The sequence below is a fragment of the Thermobia domestica genome, chromosome 4, assembly GCF_964235325.1.
Source record: "Thermobia domestica chromosome 4, izTheDome1.hap1.1, whole genome shotgun sequence".
Taxonomy (NCBI): Eukaryota; Metazoa; Arthropoda; class Insecta; order Zygentoma; family Lepismatidae; genus Thermobia; species Thermobia domestica.
The window spans coordinates 240,913,644-240,934,379 of NC_137457.1; the positions used below are offsets into that span (position 1 = coordinate 240,913,644).

At 34.8% G+C, this 20,736-nt stretch overlaps 1 protein-coding gene across 5 annotated transcripts in view; it reads right to left on the reverse strand.

Annotated features, from left to right (window-relative positions):
* The window catches only part of Hmgcl (hydroxymethylglutaryl-CoA lyase), a 145,486-nt gene that overhangs the window by 58,843 nt on the left and 65,907 nt on the right, over positions 1-20,736 (reverse strand). Inside the window, exon 1 of one of the 5 annotated variants that reach the window (XM_081755623.1) lies at positions 12,975-13,128. The exons of 2 other annotated variants lie outside the window; for them this stretch is intronic. Coding sequence is in view for 1 of the 3 variants with exons in the window: in XM_081755621.1 (XP_081611747.1) it covers positions 12,975-13,103 (129 nt within the window). In the remaining 2 variants the exon portion in view is untranslated. Of the gene's footprint in view, positions 1-12,712; positions 12,836-12,974; positions 13,129-20,736 lie in introns of those variants that run through there. 2 more of the 5 variants (XM_081755621.1, XM_081755625.1) reach the window with 2 other exon arrangements.

A 20,736-nucleotide genomic window follows, 5' to 3' on the forward strand; every position in this document is an offset into this window, starting at 1 on the left:
TGGAGGCGAAAAATTGTGGAACAAGATACACAAACTCATTCTCCTTATCTGGAACAAGGAAGAATTGCCACAAAAGTGGAAAGAATCATTGTTCCAATTCACAAGAAAGGCGACAAAACTGACTGTAATAATTATCGAGGCATTTCTCTTCTGTCAACATCCTATAAAATCCTTTCAAATATTCTATTAGCAAGACTGACCCCATACGCAGATGAAATTATTGGAGATTATCAATGCGGATTTAGACGAAATCGATCAACTATCGACCAAATATTTACCATTCGCCAAATACTCGAAAAAAAGTGGGAATACAATACCCCGGTACATCAACTATTTATTGATTTTAGAAAGGCGTACGACTCGGTTAGGAGAGAAGCATTATACAACGTTCTTACAGAACTTGGAATACCGAGAAAGCTAATTAGATTAATTAAGATATGCTTAAATGAATCCCAGAGTAAAGTCCGGGTAGGAAAATTTTTGTCCACGAGCTTTCACGTCGAAAATGGCCTGAAACAAGGAGATGCGTTGTCGCCATTATTATTTAACCGTTCTGGAATACGCTATAAGGAAAATCAAAGATAGCAACCAGGGCCTAGAGTTGAACGGTATTCACCAGGTTATAGCATATGCTGATGATGTAAATTTAATAGGTGATGATAGGAGAACAATAGAAAGAAATGCAGAGATCTTATTAAACGCTTGCAGGGATATGGGTTTAGAAGTAAATGCAGAGAAAACTAAATACATGGAAGTGCGTCGGGATCGGAATACAGCAAATTATGGATGCGTTAAAAAATTAAATAATACTTTTGATAAAGTGGATAGTTTCAAATATCTAGGATCAATATTAACAGAGGATAATCACATTCACGAAGAAATTAAATGTCGACTAAAAGCAGGGAATTAGTGTTACTATTCGGTAAAATCTCTTGTCGTCGCGAATCCTGTCGAGGAATTTGAAGCTTAAAATATACAAAACGATAATCATGCATGTTGTTTTGTATGGCTGCGAAACATGGACACTTACTCTGAGGGAAGAGCATAGACTGAAAATATTTGAGAACAAAATCCTGAGACGAATATTCGGACCCAAGAGGAATGGGAATGGGGAATGGCGGAAACTTCATAACGAAGAACTATATAATTTATATGGTTTTCCCAACATTGTCAGGGTCGTGAAGTCTAGGAGGCTTAGGTGGGCGGGTCATGTAGCTAGAATGGAAAAAAGTAGAAACGCTTTCAAAGTCTTGACTGGAAGACCAATCGGAAAACGGTCATTAGGAAGACCTAGACGCAGATGGGAGGACAAGATTAAGATGGATCTCGCAGAGATAGGAATACAAAGTAGAAACTGGATGCAGTTAGCTAAGGATAGAAGTCAGTGGAGAGCTTTTGTGAACGCGGCATTGAACCTCCGGGTTCCATAGGCCATAGAGTTAGTTAGTTAGTTAGAGATTAACTTTTAATTGATAATTACATTAAATTTAATTAATATTACAAAAATTCGTAAGGATTAAAAAATTAATAGTTAATTTTATTGAAAACCATTTGAAATAGATAACCTTCAAGAACAATTTTGTAATTATAGCATATACTATAAACATATATGCTATTTATACAACATAAATACTCTAAAAACTCTGCACCTCATAGAACTAACAGATGCACAAAAAATATATTAAAAATACGTAATCTTCATATTTTTCAATTTTATGTCCTTTCATTTTTAATAATTAACAATTTTATTTGAAAACAGTAACTTTTTATAATAATGGATTAAATTTTGCATGCTCTCAATATTATCCTTTAAATTATACATTAATTTTCACTCAAGAAAATTCTCACTGCACAATAGTGAAAATTGTCATATTTAATTTCAATTAATTATTTCTGATTTGTAAGATATACTTTTTTTCTTATATTAATTTTAAATTTATCAATTATTTTTTATTTACCTTACATTTTAATTTTAATCCCTTAAATTTTCCACTATTCTTCCAACTATGCATATTAAGGGGACAGACTACTAAAAATGATACAATAGCTAATTATTTTTCTTTTGCCCGTTTCTCGTAAGTGAAAAGAGATAATGAAATGTAACTTACCACAATAATAGATAATGTTATTCTACACCCGAAAATATGAATCGGAAGAATTTTCAGTGTTGCCACCCATGGAAATTATATTGTAGCGAGAATTACCCAAAAAACTAGGTTAAGACAGCGACTAAAAAAATGGATTCAATGGTAATTGATGAGACTTATCATATTGTCTTGGTTTCTTGTTAACTACTTTTATAATAAATGTATTTACTTTGTAATAAACAGTACAAAATAAATAATTTTCAAATAAACAGTACAAAATAAATACAAACATTATTTAAAAACTAATTAACAAGGAACCAAGAAACATGATAAGTCATCAATTACCGTTCAATCAATTTTTTTAGTCGCTGCCTTAACCTAGATTTTTGGGTAATACATACTCTGGCCACAATGTAATTTCTATGGATGGCAACACTGAAAGTTCTTCAGATTCGTATTTTCGGGAGTAGAATAACATTATGTATTAGTGTGGTAAGTTACATTTCATTATTTCTCTTCACTTACGAAAAACGGGCAAAAGAAAAATTGTTAGCTTTTATATCATTTTTAGTAGTCTGTCCCCTTTAGTAGTTGTGTTGAGGAGTAAGTTATCAGGATGATTATGTAGAAACAACTAATAATGATACTAATGGAAACCATTATGTGACCTCTGGGTAATAAATATTTGAATAAATGTAGCACATAAAAAAGAAGACGTTTACTAACATTCCTATTTAAAGTAATGAAGAATATGTCATAGCTATATTTGTATTTACTTAGCTCAACACACACATACACTCAAACATCACATTTTTTATTTATTTTTTTTACTTGTGATTTCACTTTATCTGAAATTATGCTATGTGGCGTTGGAACACATTTTCACAGGAAAAAAATCGTACTCTCACGAAACTACAAGTTGGATAACAAAAGGAATTTTTTCTCTACAAATTTTTGTTCTCACATTTTTCTGATATATAATTATCAAATGCAGTCATTATGGCATTAGACAAGCTTAACTATCTTAAGAAATACTGTCTAGCAACAAAATTACTACAGAAACAGAAGAAAACAAAATATCATTAACTGCCATTAATTACGTTTATAATTTTGCTGAAGTAAATAAACAATTGTGGAAATATTAAAGAGATTGACCTCAATGTATTAAATAATCTACACATAATCGCTTAGTGAAAAAGAAAAACAAACTAAGATTGACAACATATGTAACTAGATTGGCGTCTTTTCTCTTACATAATTGGAAAACCTTTGCCGAGATATTCAGAGACGTTTCCACATGTGATTAGCGTCGTACTAAGAATTCGACTAACATGATGTTAACTTCCGTATTTAGAAACATATTGGCTATGTTATCTATGATTTAAATTGGAAAATGATAGCCACGACTTTTGCGCAAGGTTGTCCAAACACATTAGGAGAAATCAAAATAAAAAAGAATAATAAAATAAATACGAGATGTGATCAAAAAATACGGTAACTAATTTTACTAGGAATTCAATTTAATCTCCTTCAAAGTACTGTACTTGGCTAGCAATGCATTTATCCCAACGTTGAATCCATGACTGGAAGCATTTCTGGAAGGCTTCAGTTGCTCTGTCAGGAATGGTGTCCAAACGTTTTTCTTTATGCACATGGTTTCAATTTTTGGGAAGTGCCAGAAGTCGCATGGTGCTGTATCTAGAGAGTACAGCGAATGTGAACAGACAGGAATATTTTTTCGGCCAAAAACTCGCGGATCAAAAGGAAAGTGTGGCACGGCGCGTTTTCGTGTTGAAGAAAGAAGACATTTGCCCATTTAATCGGCAATTAAAATGCTTTTCACGGACCCATATGAGATGTTTAGTTCTTTGGAAAGGTCTCGAATAGTCATTTGCCTGTTTGAACAAATCTTTTGTGCCACTTTTTGTACGTTCTCATGTGTTTTTTGACGTGGAAGGACGTTTCGATCGTTGCTCGTTTACAACAGACTCCTTGCCGCTTTTGAATCGCTCACACCATCAACAATGTAAACAATCTTTAATGCCACCGCTTCATCGCCATACACTAATTTTACCATTTCGTGAGCTTCTTTGTCATTATTTTGCAGCTTAGAACAAATGTTGGAGCGCGACAAACTATCTTAACACGTCCTCACTCTTCTGTTTCTGGAAGCCAACTAACATGTCACAACTCGTTCAAACTCGACACTGACTATACCAAAGGTTTAGGGCATCGAGCTTACTAGTTGAAATGCATATAGCATCGATAGATGGCACTGTGCAACTACATTCACTGTTCTTTTTGAATATACCTTGTATGATGCTAGAAATTAAAATTTCAGTAAAAATCAAGCAAAGCAATACACTTAAATGGTAAAATACAAGTGTGTAGCGTCTAATAATGAACTCTTATTTAATACTGAAAATATAATTGAATTGTAATCGAAACTATTTCATATTCGAAATCATTTTTAAATTATTATTCAAGAAATTTATACATTATGAAATGAAATAAAATCTTTGAGTTTTACGTCCCACGGCTATGCCGGTTAGGCTAAAGGAGACGGTGATTATGAGAAATGAGTGAAATGAAGAAAGTGGGAGGAAACGGGAGAACCCACGAGCACGGTGTTTGTCCACCACAAAGTCCACACGGCGCGAGCTGGGATCGAACCAGGGACCCTAAGCACCGGAGGTGAACGCTCTACCACTGAGCCACCGCGCACCCTGCAAGAAACTTATACATTATTATTCCCGCACGTTGTTTAATAGTGTTCTATTTCCTTCTTAATCTGAAAACTATCTCCTATATTTTTTCTTATATAACACAATAAAACAATCAGAAAGTGTTACAAGCAAAAGTGACATCAATAACAGCTGCAATTTTGGAACAAGTCCTGTAGCTGCCACTTTTGTTTCTAACGAAGTAGCATGTGATTTGAGATTCTCTTATTCTATTACATGACAAATAAATCAAATGACATTTTACAAATCACGAAGATGTAGATTAATAGCTATTAAATAACATGCAGGAAAATGTTTTGATTTCGAATAAAATATAGTTTAGATTGCAGTTCAGATCAAATTTTCAGTATTAAATAACAGGTCCTTAACATATTGTACATACTTGTATTTTACCATTTAAGACAAGTGCTTTGCTTTTTTTCCACCGAAATAATTTCTAACGTTGAGTTTATTTAAAATTCTCTTACCTTGTTTTCCCTAATGTGTGGTGTTTCTCAACACGAAAAAAAATGAAACGGGAAGACCTCTAGAAACCCCATGCACACAGTGCTTGTCCACCACAAAACTCACTTGGCGCGAGCTGGGATCGAACCAAGGACCCCATGCACCAGAGGTGAACGCTCTACCACTGAGCCACAGCAGCCGTTGTGTTTCACGATACGAAAATTTCAAATCACGCATTAGTCGAGCCCTTAACACAACGCTAAGAATAACTCTGACCAGACTCCTTGAAGTTTACATGCGAAGGACACAGAAAAACTCAAGAATAATACTCTTAGTAGCTGTAAAAAGTAACATACAGAACAGAGTTGTTAATGGAACGGGGAACGGAAATCTTAAGTTCCGTTCTGCAACCTCAAATAATCGTTTCAATTAGACTGCTTCGGGAAAAGTATTGTAATACATTTTGGCATCATAATTTGCAAACACCGTTGGCTAAAGATCATTACAAGCTGCAGGCGATGTTGAATAACTGTGAGATGATAAACCGAGAGAAGCACCTACAACAATTTTGCTACAAAAGTCATTTCTATTTCCTCTGTAACCACTTCAAGATTGACTTCGTTTTAGAACCGATTTTCTTCGGAAATCAATTACGGATCAGCTCCTGGACCAATTTGCTCGGAAAATTGGTTTCGGTACAAAGTCCGAAATCGTTTGCAATCAGAAAATATATTTTTGATTCCGAGCCAAAATTAAGTTTCTTTGCGAAATTGGGTTCCTGTTCTGGAATTGAAACCAGCAGAACCCCTTTACTCTTATTGGTTCCGTTACCATTAAGAACGCACACTTTTACAGTGAAAAAAAGTGTTCATGGTAACCCAAAGCGTTGGTCAAGAATGGAAATGAAATTAACTCTTTAGTATAAAGGTCTTAAGCTTCTGTGCTTTAGATGGAAAGAAATCATTTAGAAGTACTAGTGAATTATTGATTATGAAAAAGAACGGTACAATAAAGAGAATGAAATCCACTACAAACTGCCCACGAATGCTTCCTAACTATAAAATGGGTTTCGCATAGATTGTCAAAATAGATTTAGATTGCCCATCTGACGGTATAACATATCCCAGAGATGTAACTGGTGACTGGCATAAAAAATGCAGATATGTTACAATAAAAATTTGGTGAAGGTGAATACACACAATACTAAACATTTAAGATAAATTCAAATGACTTCAAATGTATTTACGCAATCGATAAGAGATCTCAGTAACATTATAAGCACCATAGGCGCTACCCAAAAGAATTACTATCAATGTTGCAAAGAATACTATCATGCAAAATTGCCAACTTGGTACACATTTTCTTATTTTCAAATGGCACTACGTCATGTTATTAAGTACCGTAAGACGAATACATAACGATGAACAAAAATATACGTATAATACGTAGCAATATTGCAAACTTTAGGAGTTACTTGAGAAAATGGATTGCAACAGCTTTGATCAATAGATTGCAAAATACACGGTGTTTTTCCACGACAGTAGTTCCAAAGAGGACTCAAAATACAAAACAACCTCAAGTACAAAAATATCTACACTGACTCAAAAGTGTTGTTAAAATAAATAATTATTTTTCAATAGTTTGTAAAGAATATTCCGAACTGAATAGTTTCCAAATCAATGTAACATATTTCTCATATCAAAATATTTCAACTGTAAAAACCGTATAACAATGAATAAATAAAATAATCAAAGAATCAGTGCAGGGGGAAAGACTTGAAAATCACTAAAACGACCACCATTAATCAGATCTCGTAGAAGTTTGGTGATTAGTGTACAGAATTTCTACGCGGCAGATTAGATTTTTTTTTTTTTTTTAATGTGTAAAATGGAATGAAGATGTTTGGGAACAAAACCTACCCATACAATTATCAGATGTGGCTTTTAATACGATATCAAATATGCCTTGAAACGCATTTCCGATCACGCTGCTTTAAATAAATTCCACATAAAATATATCAACTAAAACAAAGAATTCTTACTTTGGTTTACATCGAATCATCTCTGTTCCTTTCTGTATCCAAAGTTTACATTTGTGAATTACTTCATTATTTGACTCCTAAGAATGTTCTGGATAATTCTCACTTTGTTATTTGAATGAATTGTTTTCATACGTAACACTTTTACTTACGTAGCAACGTAACCAACTTCTTAATTCAATTTAACATCATTTGTTCCATGCTATTTGATATTTCACATAAGTACGAAATTTTTTACTGTTCTATAGTGTTTCTCCCAAAGAAAAAAAAAACGTAAAAAGTTGGAAAATACAAGATTCGAGTTCTAGTGTGCCGTACGGGAATTCAGTACGTTAACCATAGACCACAGCGAGTACTGATAAACATTTTTTTTTTTATTTTAATGACTTTGACGTCATTCTCTCTTTCTCTCTCTCTGGCTTGATTCTTTGATTAACAGTTTGTTTATACACATTATTTTCATCTTCGGTTTTTAAGCTTAGAATTTCTTGACATGAGAAATGTGTTGTATATTTTAGTTCACCATTAAGTAATCATCTTATGAACATAACAACTTCACATAGTTTCATTTCAAAATAAAAGTGCATAGCAAGTTAGTAACACTGTATTAATTGCTAACAATGCCTTTCGATAGCCCCTAATGGGGCTACAATGTAAAAATAAAATTAGGTCTCACTTTCAGTGGAACTTCGTAAATGCCAGAACTGTTTACTCAGTTGTCAATAAATTGAAAGTATCCAGTAGCGAAGACTGATATGGACTTTCTAATAACTTATTGAAAAAAATTATTGACTTAATAATAGAACCCTTGGTTTACCTACTAAATTGGATGCTCTTTGAGGGAATTTTTCCAGATTGCCTAAAATATACTATAACTGTACCAGTTCATAAAAAGGATGATAAAAATGAGGTTAAAAACTATCGTCCAATCTCTTTAGTACCGACAGTTTCGAAAGTTTTTGAACAATGCATCAAAGATCAACTATCAACCTTCTTTGAAGAGAATGAGCTTTTTCATTCCTCGCAATTTGGATTTAGAAAAGGTCGTTCCACAGTTAAAGCTGTTGAAAATATAGTATCACAAGTATTAGACTGTTTTGAAAATAATATGAATGTTTGTGCAACACTATTAGATTTAACTAAAGCTTTCGATACAGTGTCACATGATATACTCCTTTCAAAATTGCATTATTATGGGGTTAGAGAAAAAGAACTGTCTCTGATTAAATCTTATCTCAGTAACAGAAAACAGGCTGTTCGCGTTGGTAATTCAATTTCAGAATTTTTGCACGTAACAACTGGTGTACCACAGGGAAGTGTCCTGGGGCCATTTCTTTTTCTAGTTTACGTTAATGATTTTCCAAGTTTTCTTCCTTTTAACAGTGTTTTGTATGCTGATGATACAACTGTCTTAACCATGGATAAAAATTTAAAAAATATTCAAACTAAAAACACTCAAATGTTAGAAGCGTGTTCAGTATGGCTAAATTGTAATAGGCTGCTACTAAATGAATCAAAGACGGATGTTTTGTATTTTCATCTTAATAACAACATACATGATTTGAATGAGTGTCATTCTGTAAAATTGTTAGGAATCCACTTGGATCCAAAGTTAAACTGGAACATACATACTGAAAATCTATGTAGAAGACTATCTAGAGTTATATATTTATTACGTAAACTAAAAACTGTTGTTAGTGAAAAAATACTTCTGTCAGCTTATTATGCTTTCTTTCATTCTCTATTGCTCTACGGTATATTATTATGGGGTAATTCAACTGGTGCTCAAACCGTTTTTAAATGGCAAAAAAAGGCAATAAGAGTGTTAAAGGGACTACGTGATAATGACTCTTGCAGACCTTTCTTTAAAGAGATGCAAATCATGACAGTGCCATCAATGTATATCTATAGCTGTCTCATGTATATTAAAGAAAACTTGGAAAATATCAGTACCCGAAATAAAATTCATTGCTATGACACAAGATACGGAGACGACCTCGATACACCATATTTCAGGTTAAATAAAACACAAAAGAGTTATAAATACACTGCGATGAAGATTTATAATCCTCTACCTACAGAAATTCGTGGTATGTGTAATAGAAACTTTGAGAAACACTATAAATCTTGGCTCATTGAAACAGCTGTGTATAGCGTTTTAGAATTTGAGAAAGAGTTAAAAAATAAAAAGTGACTAGTTATGTACTTATATATTCAATGTATATATTTTGTATAATCTCTTGACGTTGTCTATTGCAACAAATGTTCTTTAACGACAATAAAAATATTCTATTCTATTCTATCCTATATAGTTACTACAATTGTTATAGATTGCCTAAATACGTCTGAAGTTATTTGAATTTATCTTAAAATTTTGCAATTGCGTGGGTACACTTTTTCCAAATTTTGCCATAACTTGACCATTTATGCCTATTAGCAGCTAAAACTTTCGACTATCTAAGTTTGTTTTAGCATATAAAAAAAAAAAAAATCTTACAGTTGGGAAACATTCCTGGAGAGTTTGGTTAGGATCTCCAATAGTCATCATAAAACACTGAAAAATTTTAACTACTTCTTTAAAATGAAACATTTGCAACAGAAAGTGTGCCATGATGAGAATAAGAAAACTTGAAGATGAATTTGTGATTTAATTATCTATAGAGGATGTCCATAAAGTCTGGGCCATTTTCTCAGAAACAGTTCGGAGTTGGAGATTTTTGCTACCACATAGTGCATGTATGGTGGGGGCCCACTATTTGAAATGCTCGTGAAAACTGGTTGACTCCCGGAAGCCAGGGAGCAAGGATATATTGAAAAATTTCAGATGGGGAGGTATATCAAATTTGATGGCATCCGAAAGCTCGTAAGAAGCAACGGGTGGTAACGTTCATCCTATACCAATACACCAAAAAGAAGTCACGAATGATGACAGGTATACGAGGTCCATATACGCTACATTTTAACAGTCAAGCGTACACGTACCAAAAGTTCTGTCATCACATCATTGGTAAGGAGCCAGGTTTCAAAAACACAACACACCGGATATAATGAGTTATTAATGCTTTCATATCCTTTATATAAATAATAATAATTAAAAAAAAGTGGCTTGCTTTTAGTATGTACAAGTTACGAGCTGGCTCAAAAAATTATGGTTTCCCTAGAACTTCTTCCTAGCTACACTCCTTTCCATAAGATACCTGAATTGAAACTAGATTTTTAACTGAGAAAGTATTATTTTTAGTCTTAATGTTACCAAGCCTCTGGTGCAAGGTACGTCGTTGGTACCGCGTTTTTTTTTTTTTTTTAATGGAAAAGTGCATATTTTATAGTTATTTTAATTATTAATGCAGTGGGAAAGCACTGATGACTCAGTGGTAAAGCATTGACTTTCGGTGTGTGGTGTCCCTGATTCGATCGCAGCTACCGTCCCCAAGTGGGCTTCATGATAGAGTCTTTATCCATGATTCTCCCGTTTCGCTCACGAGGGAACAAAGGAAAGAAAAATGGTCCTAAGCATTGTTTCTATTTTGTCCACACCCTGCAGAGCAACATTAATGGACCATCACTGTTTTAAATACTATCGCCGACAAAGATAGAAGTTACTATCGAAAATTGCGGTAACGTAATGTCTTCTTATAATGTTCTAACATGCGTCAGTTAGTTTATTTTAGTAAAATCAACCTACCCTAAATTAACCATCTGCTCCAACACATTTTAATTTTTTTCTTCAATAAGGCACATGATTTTCACCTAACACACTTACACTAACCTCACTATTATCAGACACGATTTACTACCGACAAAAGCGGTAACCACAAAGTAAAGCAAAATGAGGCAAACAAGCGTATTCACTAAGATTCGAGTGTCTTACTGAAGTTTTATGCATAACGGTAATCAATATACAGACGTTTAAAACTAAGAAATTGTTCAGTTCATTAAACATTTCGCAAGAGAGTTTCCGTACGAAATGTTTTAAATGTCCCGATGTTAAACGTTTAATAGAGAGAACTAGCAATCTCCCTAATAATAGTAAATAATTCCAAATTAGGAAATCGCATTTTCACTGACTACTGATATGCAGTGGACATTACCACACATTCGAACAGGTTCGCTTAGATACGCAAAATCTTACCTTGTATCTCTTTCATTCATGATTAGGTCATCATCCCTCACAATATTTCTGTTCTTGCTGGAACCATTGTTATGTGTTGGTGTGTCACAAGTACGAATCTTATTTATGATTACATTTGTGCGCCCTCCCAAATCACCACAGGCCATCTGATACATTTGCCGTACTCATTGTTACTCATTTCATTAGCTACCACACAGAAATAAGAGAATTTTTTTCAAATATATCACCTATACATTGAATATAACCACACTTTCGCTCTCGTATTTAAAAAAAAAAAAAAAAAAAAAATCAATAACATTAATGCTTGTAATACAACCAGCACTTGATAATGGTTCCAGCGGGGAAGGTTCTAGAACACAGGTCTCCCGATGTAGGTTAGTAACTGGGTCGGTTTCCTTCTGTACCAAAGTTTAATATTTAATTCACATAGTAATGCCGAGCGAGCGTTAGCGAGTGAAGGCTGGTTAGAGCCCCGCAGGACACGTTCTTTTCTATCTTTATTACAGCTAAGTGGGATGGGGGACCTGGGTTCTAGAATACTGGTCCGCATTCCCATTGAGTCATAACAAAGGAAGTAATCAACCTGGCCACTAACCAGCCTTCACTGGCTATCGCTCGCTCTAAATTATTATGTGAATTGAGTATTGAGCGTTAAAAAAAAAAAAAGCCAATCTGGCTAGTAAATCACCTTCACCTATAGGTTTGGACCAGCAATCTAGAACCTTCCCACTAAATTACACAGCAAAGAATGCATAGTGCAATATTTAATTTAATTTACACTAAATTATAATAGTCACAATCCACATCTTCAGTAGTTAATCAACTATTGCCATTGCTAGATATGAGTTCCGAAACCGACCACCAATATGCCGGAAGATTACGTTTTCCCTAAAGATCCCTTCAAAAATCAAAATTATTACTTTTGTTTTTAGGTTTAGATTGAATTTTGTTGGTTTACCATAATGTAATCGCGGAGGTTTAACCCTTTTTCTTTAACCGTTCTCATGTCCTTTAACCATTTAGGCCTATATTTTAATAAGCACCATACTTAGTCGATATATAAACCGACCTATTCTGTACTTGCAGGAAAACTAGTAAGCAATGCCTAACAGGCATTATTAAGCTAGTCAACATTTAAAGCGGTTACTGCAGCATTAATGTAGTATAATTATGAATTATATATAATTTAATACTACACTATCCTTCACCTAATTTGGGTAACCGTTTATCGTGACTTTTTTTTTTTTTTTTTTTTTTTTAATGTTACCTAATTTCAAGCCACCTTAAAACTTGTTTTCTGATTTAGCTACTTATTCATCATTTGTCATATTAGCAACAATGAACGTTTGTTTCAACAATTTGCTTGCAGATCAGATACTATCTTCATGCATTGACAGATGCCACTATTTGTTGTCACAATCTAACATTCACATCACAAACCTATATTAACATTCACAGATCACAATAGTAAATTACTGATTCACTTAAGATATATTTTACGTTGTTCTCCATCAATAAATAATACTTACTGATTTTGTTCCATATTTTTTACAAATACATTTTAAAACATGAGATACATACAACCTCCTCGCCGATGCCATAACAACAGCTGATGGCAATTGACCAATCATTTGTACAAAAACTAAACAATTACGCATGCGCACATCTTGCCTAGATACAGACAGCTGTATTCTTGTCGTCTGCACACACAATGCCGCAGGGGATAACAACAGAAAGTGTGTCTTTGGATGATGAAACTGACTACTATTTCGTTGCATTCCTTGTTATATAACATAAATGATTCTCAGTTTTCTATAAAACTAGCCCTTACAAACATGGGCGTCTCTGCTGGGGGGACGAGGCGTCCCCCCAAATATTTTGAAGAACAAAATATTCAATATTTTATTCTAATTCAATTTATTTACTAACGACAAAATAATATATAAATAATAATTAATATATTTATTTGAAATATAATATTCAGGCTGTGAAACGATTATAACAGTTTTTAATATACCTCAGGAAGTCCGTGAAAATAAGCAGAAAGATAACAAATGGAATCGAAGATAATCAACAGGACTTTCTTTGATGTCCGCCCAACCCAAATTTTATATGCCAGAGACGCCAGTGCTTACAAATATAAGATTTGTAACGAAAAGACATACTAAATTCATGATGATTTCTTTATATTTTAATAATATTAACAGTGCAAGATGAACTGAACTCAGAACCTCCAGGCGTAAAGAGCTGTGAAACACATCCTCTGTTGTCGAGCCGAGCCTGTCCCTAGCCAAGCCTACTCACCGTGTAGCACTCCCGTCTTCTCCAAGAAATCACGTGCAACAGATTTCCTTCAGATCTTTGACGGCAGAATCGCAACGGAAAATTGTTGAAGCCTTGTATCATTAGCCGTGGTCGCCACCACGTCTAGAAAACCGTGGAAAATAACGCTGATTCCGGTTCGGTGGCAAGTAGGTGCGGTACCGATAAAGTTCCAAAATCTTCAAATACGTGGATGAGCGATTGGATGAATTACACTAGTTAACAAAGGTTTTGTTACATAAAAGAAAATACCTGTTCTTAAAGGATTTTTTTGCGCTGAATTCGAATATGTACTCGGTTTTTTTCCATCACGTACTATTTTCCCTAACAGAGGGATTTTCGGGAAAATCCCTCAAAAATTTCCCTTTTCGTTTATTTTACACCCCAAGATCTTGTCCCCTTGCATATACTAACATAGAAATTATACCTAAGTATACTTTGATTCATATTTAACAAACCCTCCAAGTTTTGTAATAATCGCTTTATTCTTTCTAGAGAAATAAATATGTTTGTATGTATACTGTGTGTACTGTTTATTGCACCTTATACTGTAGTAATGCTTTCAGATCTCTTAAGTTGAGGTAAAACGTTTTGCTTTATTACCACAAAACACATATATAAAATATAATACAATATAATTTACAAGTGTGACAATTTACAATAAACAATAATACAAATGTACCAAAAGGTCATGAAAAGACAATCAAAACTATCACAATATATGAAACTTCCATTGGGTTACAAAAACGTACACTACTTCCTTCTTTTGTAAGAAATGTTGCATTTTCTAACAAGACCCCAACAATAGTCCCCCATCATTGAAGGATCCCATCGTCCCTGGTACCTTTTCTCCATTGCCATTATATCTTGGTGAAATCTTTCCTCCTGTTCGTCGCTGAGAGCACCTAGGTTAGCAGGAAAGAAGCTGAGGTGGGAGTGCAAAAAGTGGATTTTTAAAAGACATCCTACAACCCAACTCTTTGTATTTCTGTATCATGTCCTGTACGATTTCTGTGTAACTCTCAGCTTTGTTATTGACCAGAAAGTTGCGCACAACACACTTAAATGCTGTCCAAGCAGCTAGCTCAGCACTGTTTAACTTGCTGTCAAAGCTAGGGATGGCCAGATCCGGATACTTTTTGATCCGGATATCCGGATCCACTTGGGTCCGGATATCCGGTATCCGGATATCCGGACACTGGATCCGGATCCGAGATTTCGGATTTGGATCCGGATCCGAAAATCCGGATCTTGGATCCGGATCCGAAATTTCGGATCTTAGATCCAGATCCGAAAAACCGGATCTTGGATCCGGATCCGAAATTTCGGATCTTGGATCCGGATCCGAAAATCCGGATCTTGGATCCGGATCCGAAATTTCGGATCTTGGATCCGGATCCGAAAAAACGGATCTTTGATCCGGATTCGAAACTCCATGTCAGAAAATTCGGGTGTTCCGAATCAGCAAAATTTTCGAAATTATTGACAAAGTGATTTTCATTCCTATGCTTAAAATAAGATTTTAAGACACTTTTGGTATCTGATCGTGTGACAGCCTTGCGTTCTCTTCATTCTGTTGATATTTGGTTTTCGTGCCTTAATATGTCACAATTACTCCAAATTTGAATTGAGTAAAACTGTCGAGTTAGGTGAGAGCAATCTCATTGTCAGATTAGATTCTAGTGGAAACTTGACCGAAAAGGTAGTAAATCTTTTTTAAAGCTGTCGTCCCGATGGAAATTTGTCCTTTGTTTTCTGTAACACTAGTCAAATGCTGGGATGAAACCTTAGTCTCAAGCCCAAGCTTCTTCATTAGACTCTGGCTGCTTACTTTTCTAATTCTTTCTGAGTTATTGTTGTCACTGAATGAGGCCATTTCCTAGTCGTGATGGGCTAGGCCATTGCTAATAGAACAGCCCATAAAATATAGATCAAATCAAATTAAGGAGCAACTTCCTTTTCTTGCTCTTGATGAGCTTTTTTTTTTTCTTTCTTTAAAAATACGTTTCTCTGTCACCGTACCACTCCAATTAGAATTAAGAATTGTAGTAGAGATGAAGTTCTAAATGGCAATTAATGTATCAAAATCAATGTATTAATGTACTGTATGTGTATACAAAATACCATATGGAGCCTCGAGCAGTAACACGTATCTTTGTAATTAGTAATCCACTACTATTAACTCTGCATAGGTTGTATAAGGAGCTATATCATTCATGTAAACACATAGGCGGATGCAGGGGGAGGGCGAAAAGTCGTTCGCCCCTACCCAGCGCCACCATTAACAGTGTACTTTAGTAGTAATTTGTGGCAATTTCAGATCATCTAAGTAATTTTTCACTGCTAGCATCCCCAACCGCCTCCTAAGAATCCATCCGCCCCCTCCAAGAGTCCGTTCTGGATTCGCCCCTGCGCAAACATAATTTTATACAACTCATTCAAGAGTACATTTTGGTAGCTTTTTAAAATTTTTATCCTAAAGGATTGTCATTTCTCGTGGCTACTTATGCAATTTTGTCCACAGGCATACATGCAATTTCCAGTCATTACGCAAATACATTTATATACTTAATAGACCTCGGCTAGTTGGGGGCTTCGCCACTAGACCCCCGTTACTAGGGCCTCGCACCACAAAAGCCTCTAATCATAATCAATTTAAAAAGAAATGTCTGGGGATTTGCCCTTAGACCCTCTGATATCTCATTTGATCGGCCTATGACCTCGTACCTCGTAAACCTACAACCATACCGAATCTCAGTTCAAATATCAAATTGTATGTAATAACATTCCGGTATCCCGAGACATACCGAATTTCAGTGCGAGTACATGGGGGCTTTCCCCCCTGCCCACACATTTGCTCGGTGTACGGCCTCGCACATCATACGCCTGCAAACGTAACGAATTTTTAAGGGGCCGCGGTGGCTCAGTGGTAGAGCGTTCACCTCCGGTGCTTGGGGTACCTGTTTCGATCCCAGCTTGCACCGTGTGGACTTTGTGGTGGACAAACACCGTGCTCGTGAGTTTTCTCGGGGTTTTCCCGTTTCCTCCTACTTTCTTCATTTCATTTATTTCTCATAATCACCGTCTCCTTTAGCCTAACCGGCATAAACGTGGGATGTAAAACACAAGCATTTCATTTCATAAGATAACGAATTTTTGTTCAAATAACAAGTTTCATTTCTCTAACATTCCAGGATTCCGAGATATAAAAGTCTTTTCTCCCCCCCCCCCTTTATTTCCCCTCTAAGACATACATCAAAAAAACGCTTAAGTACATACCTAATTATTTCAAATGTAAAGTCCAAATACCAAATTCTATTCCTAACCTTCAGAGGTTCCCAGATATCGACATGTTATTATAATAATTACAATCCCCACCCTCTTTCCTTTCCATCTCTTTTCTTTTCCTTTTTACTAAAACGTCAAAAAACACTGAAACACATTTCAAATTATTTTCAATGAGAAGTGCAAATACCAAATTTCAAGTCTCTAACCTTAAAGGATATAACATTAATACAATAATTGTAATCCCCACTTAATTTTTTTCTCGCCCTTTTTCTTCCCTTCTGGGCCACACATAAAAAAAAACGTTGAAATACGTATCTAATTATTTTAAGTGAGAAGTCCAAATACCAAATTCCATGTTTCTAACCCTTTAAGTTTCCGAGATATGGGCATATTATTATACTAATTGCAAAATTGCAATTACCACCCGTTCTTTTACTTTCTATATCTTCCCTGCCCCTTCTAATTTAAATATCAAAAAGCACTTAAACAAGTATCAAATTATTTTCAATGAGAAACCCAAATACCAAATTTGAAGAATCTAACGTCAAGAATCATCAATATTTTCCACCCCATTTCCCCCTTCCTCGTCGAATTTCCCAAAGTCCTTCCTTAGTGGTATCCTACGTCACAAACCCTATAAACTGTCCAAATTTCAAGTTTGTAGCTTAAGCGATTTGGTCTGTACGGTGATCTGTCACTCACTCACTCAGTCACTCAGGACTTTGCCCTTTTTATATAGAGATATTTAAGATTTTATGGGAAAGCCATGGATTTTGTCCTAAGGCCGCCAGTGTTTTAGAAATGTAATAGCTTTGCTATAAACTTTAAGCAATCAACTGACTGATCTGCGTCTATATGTATTATGTAAAATACCGCTTATAATATTTATTTTGCTCGTAATAAAAAAAAAAATAGAAATGATGATGAAAATTCAAAGACATCCATGATTTTAGCGTAATGCTGCAGGAGTTCAGATCATTGAATTAATCATAAGAGCCAATTGTATAAGATATACTACATTAAATTCCAATGTGGCACAAAGAAAATATGCAGCATTACTATGCAGTTTTTCAACGTTATAACTCATTCTGAAAATATTATCATAGGTCTCACAAACAATCGAATTTTAATCCTAACTCGATTAATATATAAAAAAGGCAGATCTATACAACTACTGACTTCAGATGAAAGTGGCATACTTGTAGTACGTTTAAAGATATACTAAAGACTAAATGATGGGGTGTGCGGAACAATGGTCTAACCCCGAAAAATGTGAAAATGAGATTTTGATGTAATCTTTTGTCATTTAAATTGAATTGTCTTCCCACTGAGTTAGATAAAATTCACCTAGTAAATTTTATACATATGGATATTTTAGTTCTGGGTCTCAATCTAAGGCCTAAAATATTCAAAACAGGAGTACGAATCTGAACTTCGAAATTTCGGGTGTGGATCCAGGAACCGGATATCCGGATCCGGATCCAATATTCAAAACTTCAGATCCGGATCCAAGATACAAAACTTCGAATCCGGGTCCAAGATCCGAAATTCCGGATCCGGATCCAAGATCCGAAATTCCGGATCCGGATCCAAGATCCGAAATTCCGGATCCGGATCCAAGATCCGAAATTCCGGATCCGGATCCAAGATCCGAAATTCCGGATCCGGATCCAAGATCCGAAACTTCGGATCCGGATCCAAGATCCGAAACTTCGGATCCGGATCCAAGATCCGAAATTTCGGATCCGGATCCGGGATCCGGATCTAGTAGGATCCGGATATCCGAGATCCGGATCCGTCTGGCCATCCCTAGTCAAAGCTATCATCAAGCATTAATTTCCTAATTTGGGGACCAATAAACACTCCTGCTGAAATCTTAGCATCACTCAGGTTAGGGAACTTATCTCGCAAATACTTGAAACCATCACCAGATGTGTCCATGGCTTTGACAAAGTTTTTCATAAGTCCTAACTTGATATGAAGTGGCGGTAGTAATATCTTATTTGGATCTACCAAAGGAGCGTATTTGATGTTGCATTCTCCAGGTACGTAATTCACTCTAGGTTCCCATTCCTTCACTTCATAATGTTTGTCATCAGCTTTCTTTCTTTCTTTTGCATTCTGTTACATTTGATAACAAATATTGATAACCATTTCATGAACAAAACGAAAAAACTTGGAGAATTGTATATATATGTATTAAGTTATACATATACTGTACGTTTAAAAAAATATACGTTGGAAGTACATTCTATTTTTATACACGTTTCTAATTTACAGAGAGCAATACAAGTGTGTTGTTGACTATTGTAAATATTCATTTTTATGTCTGTGTTTGTAGTAATAAAGCAAATCGTTTTTACCCCAACTCAGGAGATCTGAAAGCATTACTATCAGGTGCAATAAACAGTGCACACAGTATACATACAAATATATTTATTTCTCTAGAAAGAACAAAGCGATTTTTACGAAACTTTTAGGGTTTATTAAATATAGATCGAGGTATACTTAGGTATAATTTCTATGTTACTATATGTAAGGGGACAGGAGCTAGGGGAATAAAATATCTGAAAAAGGGAAATTTTGGAGGGATTTTCCCGAAAATCCCTCTGTTACGGGAAAACTGTACGTGATGGAGAGAAACCGAGTGCATATTCGAATTCAGCGCAAAAAGTTCCTTTAAGATCAGGTGATTTTTCTCATGTAACAAACAAAAAGTTTAAATTTGTTAACTAGTGTTATTTAAACTCCAAATGCAAAAAAGCAATTATGACACTCTTAAATTATTTCAGAAAATAAATACATAAAAAGTAATTATAATGGATAATCTCTTTATGGAACTTCATCTTGAAAGCTAACGCTGAAGTACAATGGATATTACCTAATTAATAACAATAGCAATGTATCATTAAATATTGAAACATCATAGGAGATAAACATTTTCAGAAAAGTGCCATTACAGTTGAGCGTCGCTTTACGAATCCATATATCGAAAGCATTCATGGTTCAGTTTGAATTTCGGCATTATGCATCAAAGTTAGGTTAAGTTCAGAAATTTTGTAATAAAGCTTTCCACAGTCGTAATTAGGTTAAATTCATTTTGACAGTGCAGAATGCAATTTATCATTATTTGGTTTATATATACATTTTATAATTTAGCTTAATTTTAGAACAGTTAGTAGCCTATTCGTATTCTTTGGTAATGAAGTAAGATTCAATGTTGAAAAGACTACTGTGGGCAAATGGCATGTAAAGATGAAGCTGTTAGTTTGCTAGTTATCATAGTTGTCGTGAAGAACCAGAACATCTGTAAATAACTACGTAAATCACACATTGTGTCGAGAAGCCAAACATAACATATTCCTCTGCATAAAATTAGTTCTGACATCTTCGTAACAGGTGAGTGCGTAATTAAAATAAAATAATTTCAATAATAATAATAAATTAATTATTTGAACAGTTATTCATACGCATTAATTCTAAATATGTACCGGTATACATAACATATTATCTGTATAATTATCAATACAGTTTCTACTTTTATTTAGTAATCACCCATACTCTTTTCCTGCAGTTACGGACAGAAGCTATTATTACTGTTAAGGAAGAGGTTTGAAGTGAAGGCTCGAGAAAGGATTACGTACGACATGATTTCATTTAATACAATGGAATTGTAAAGGC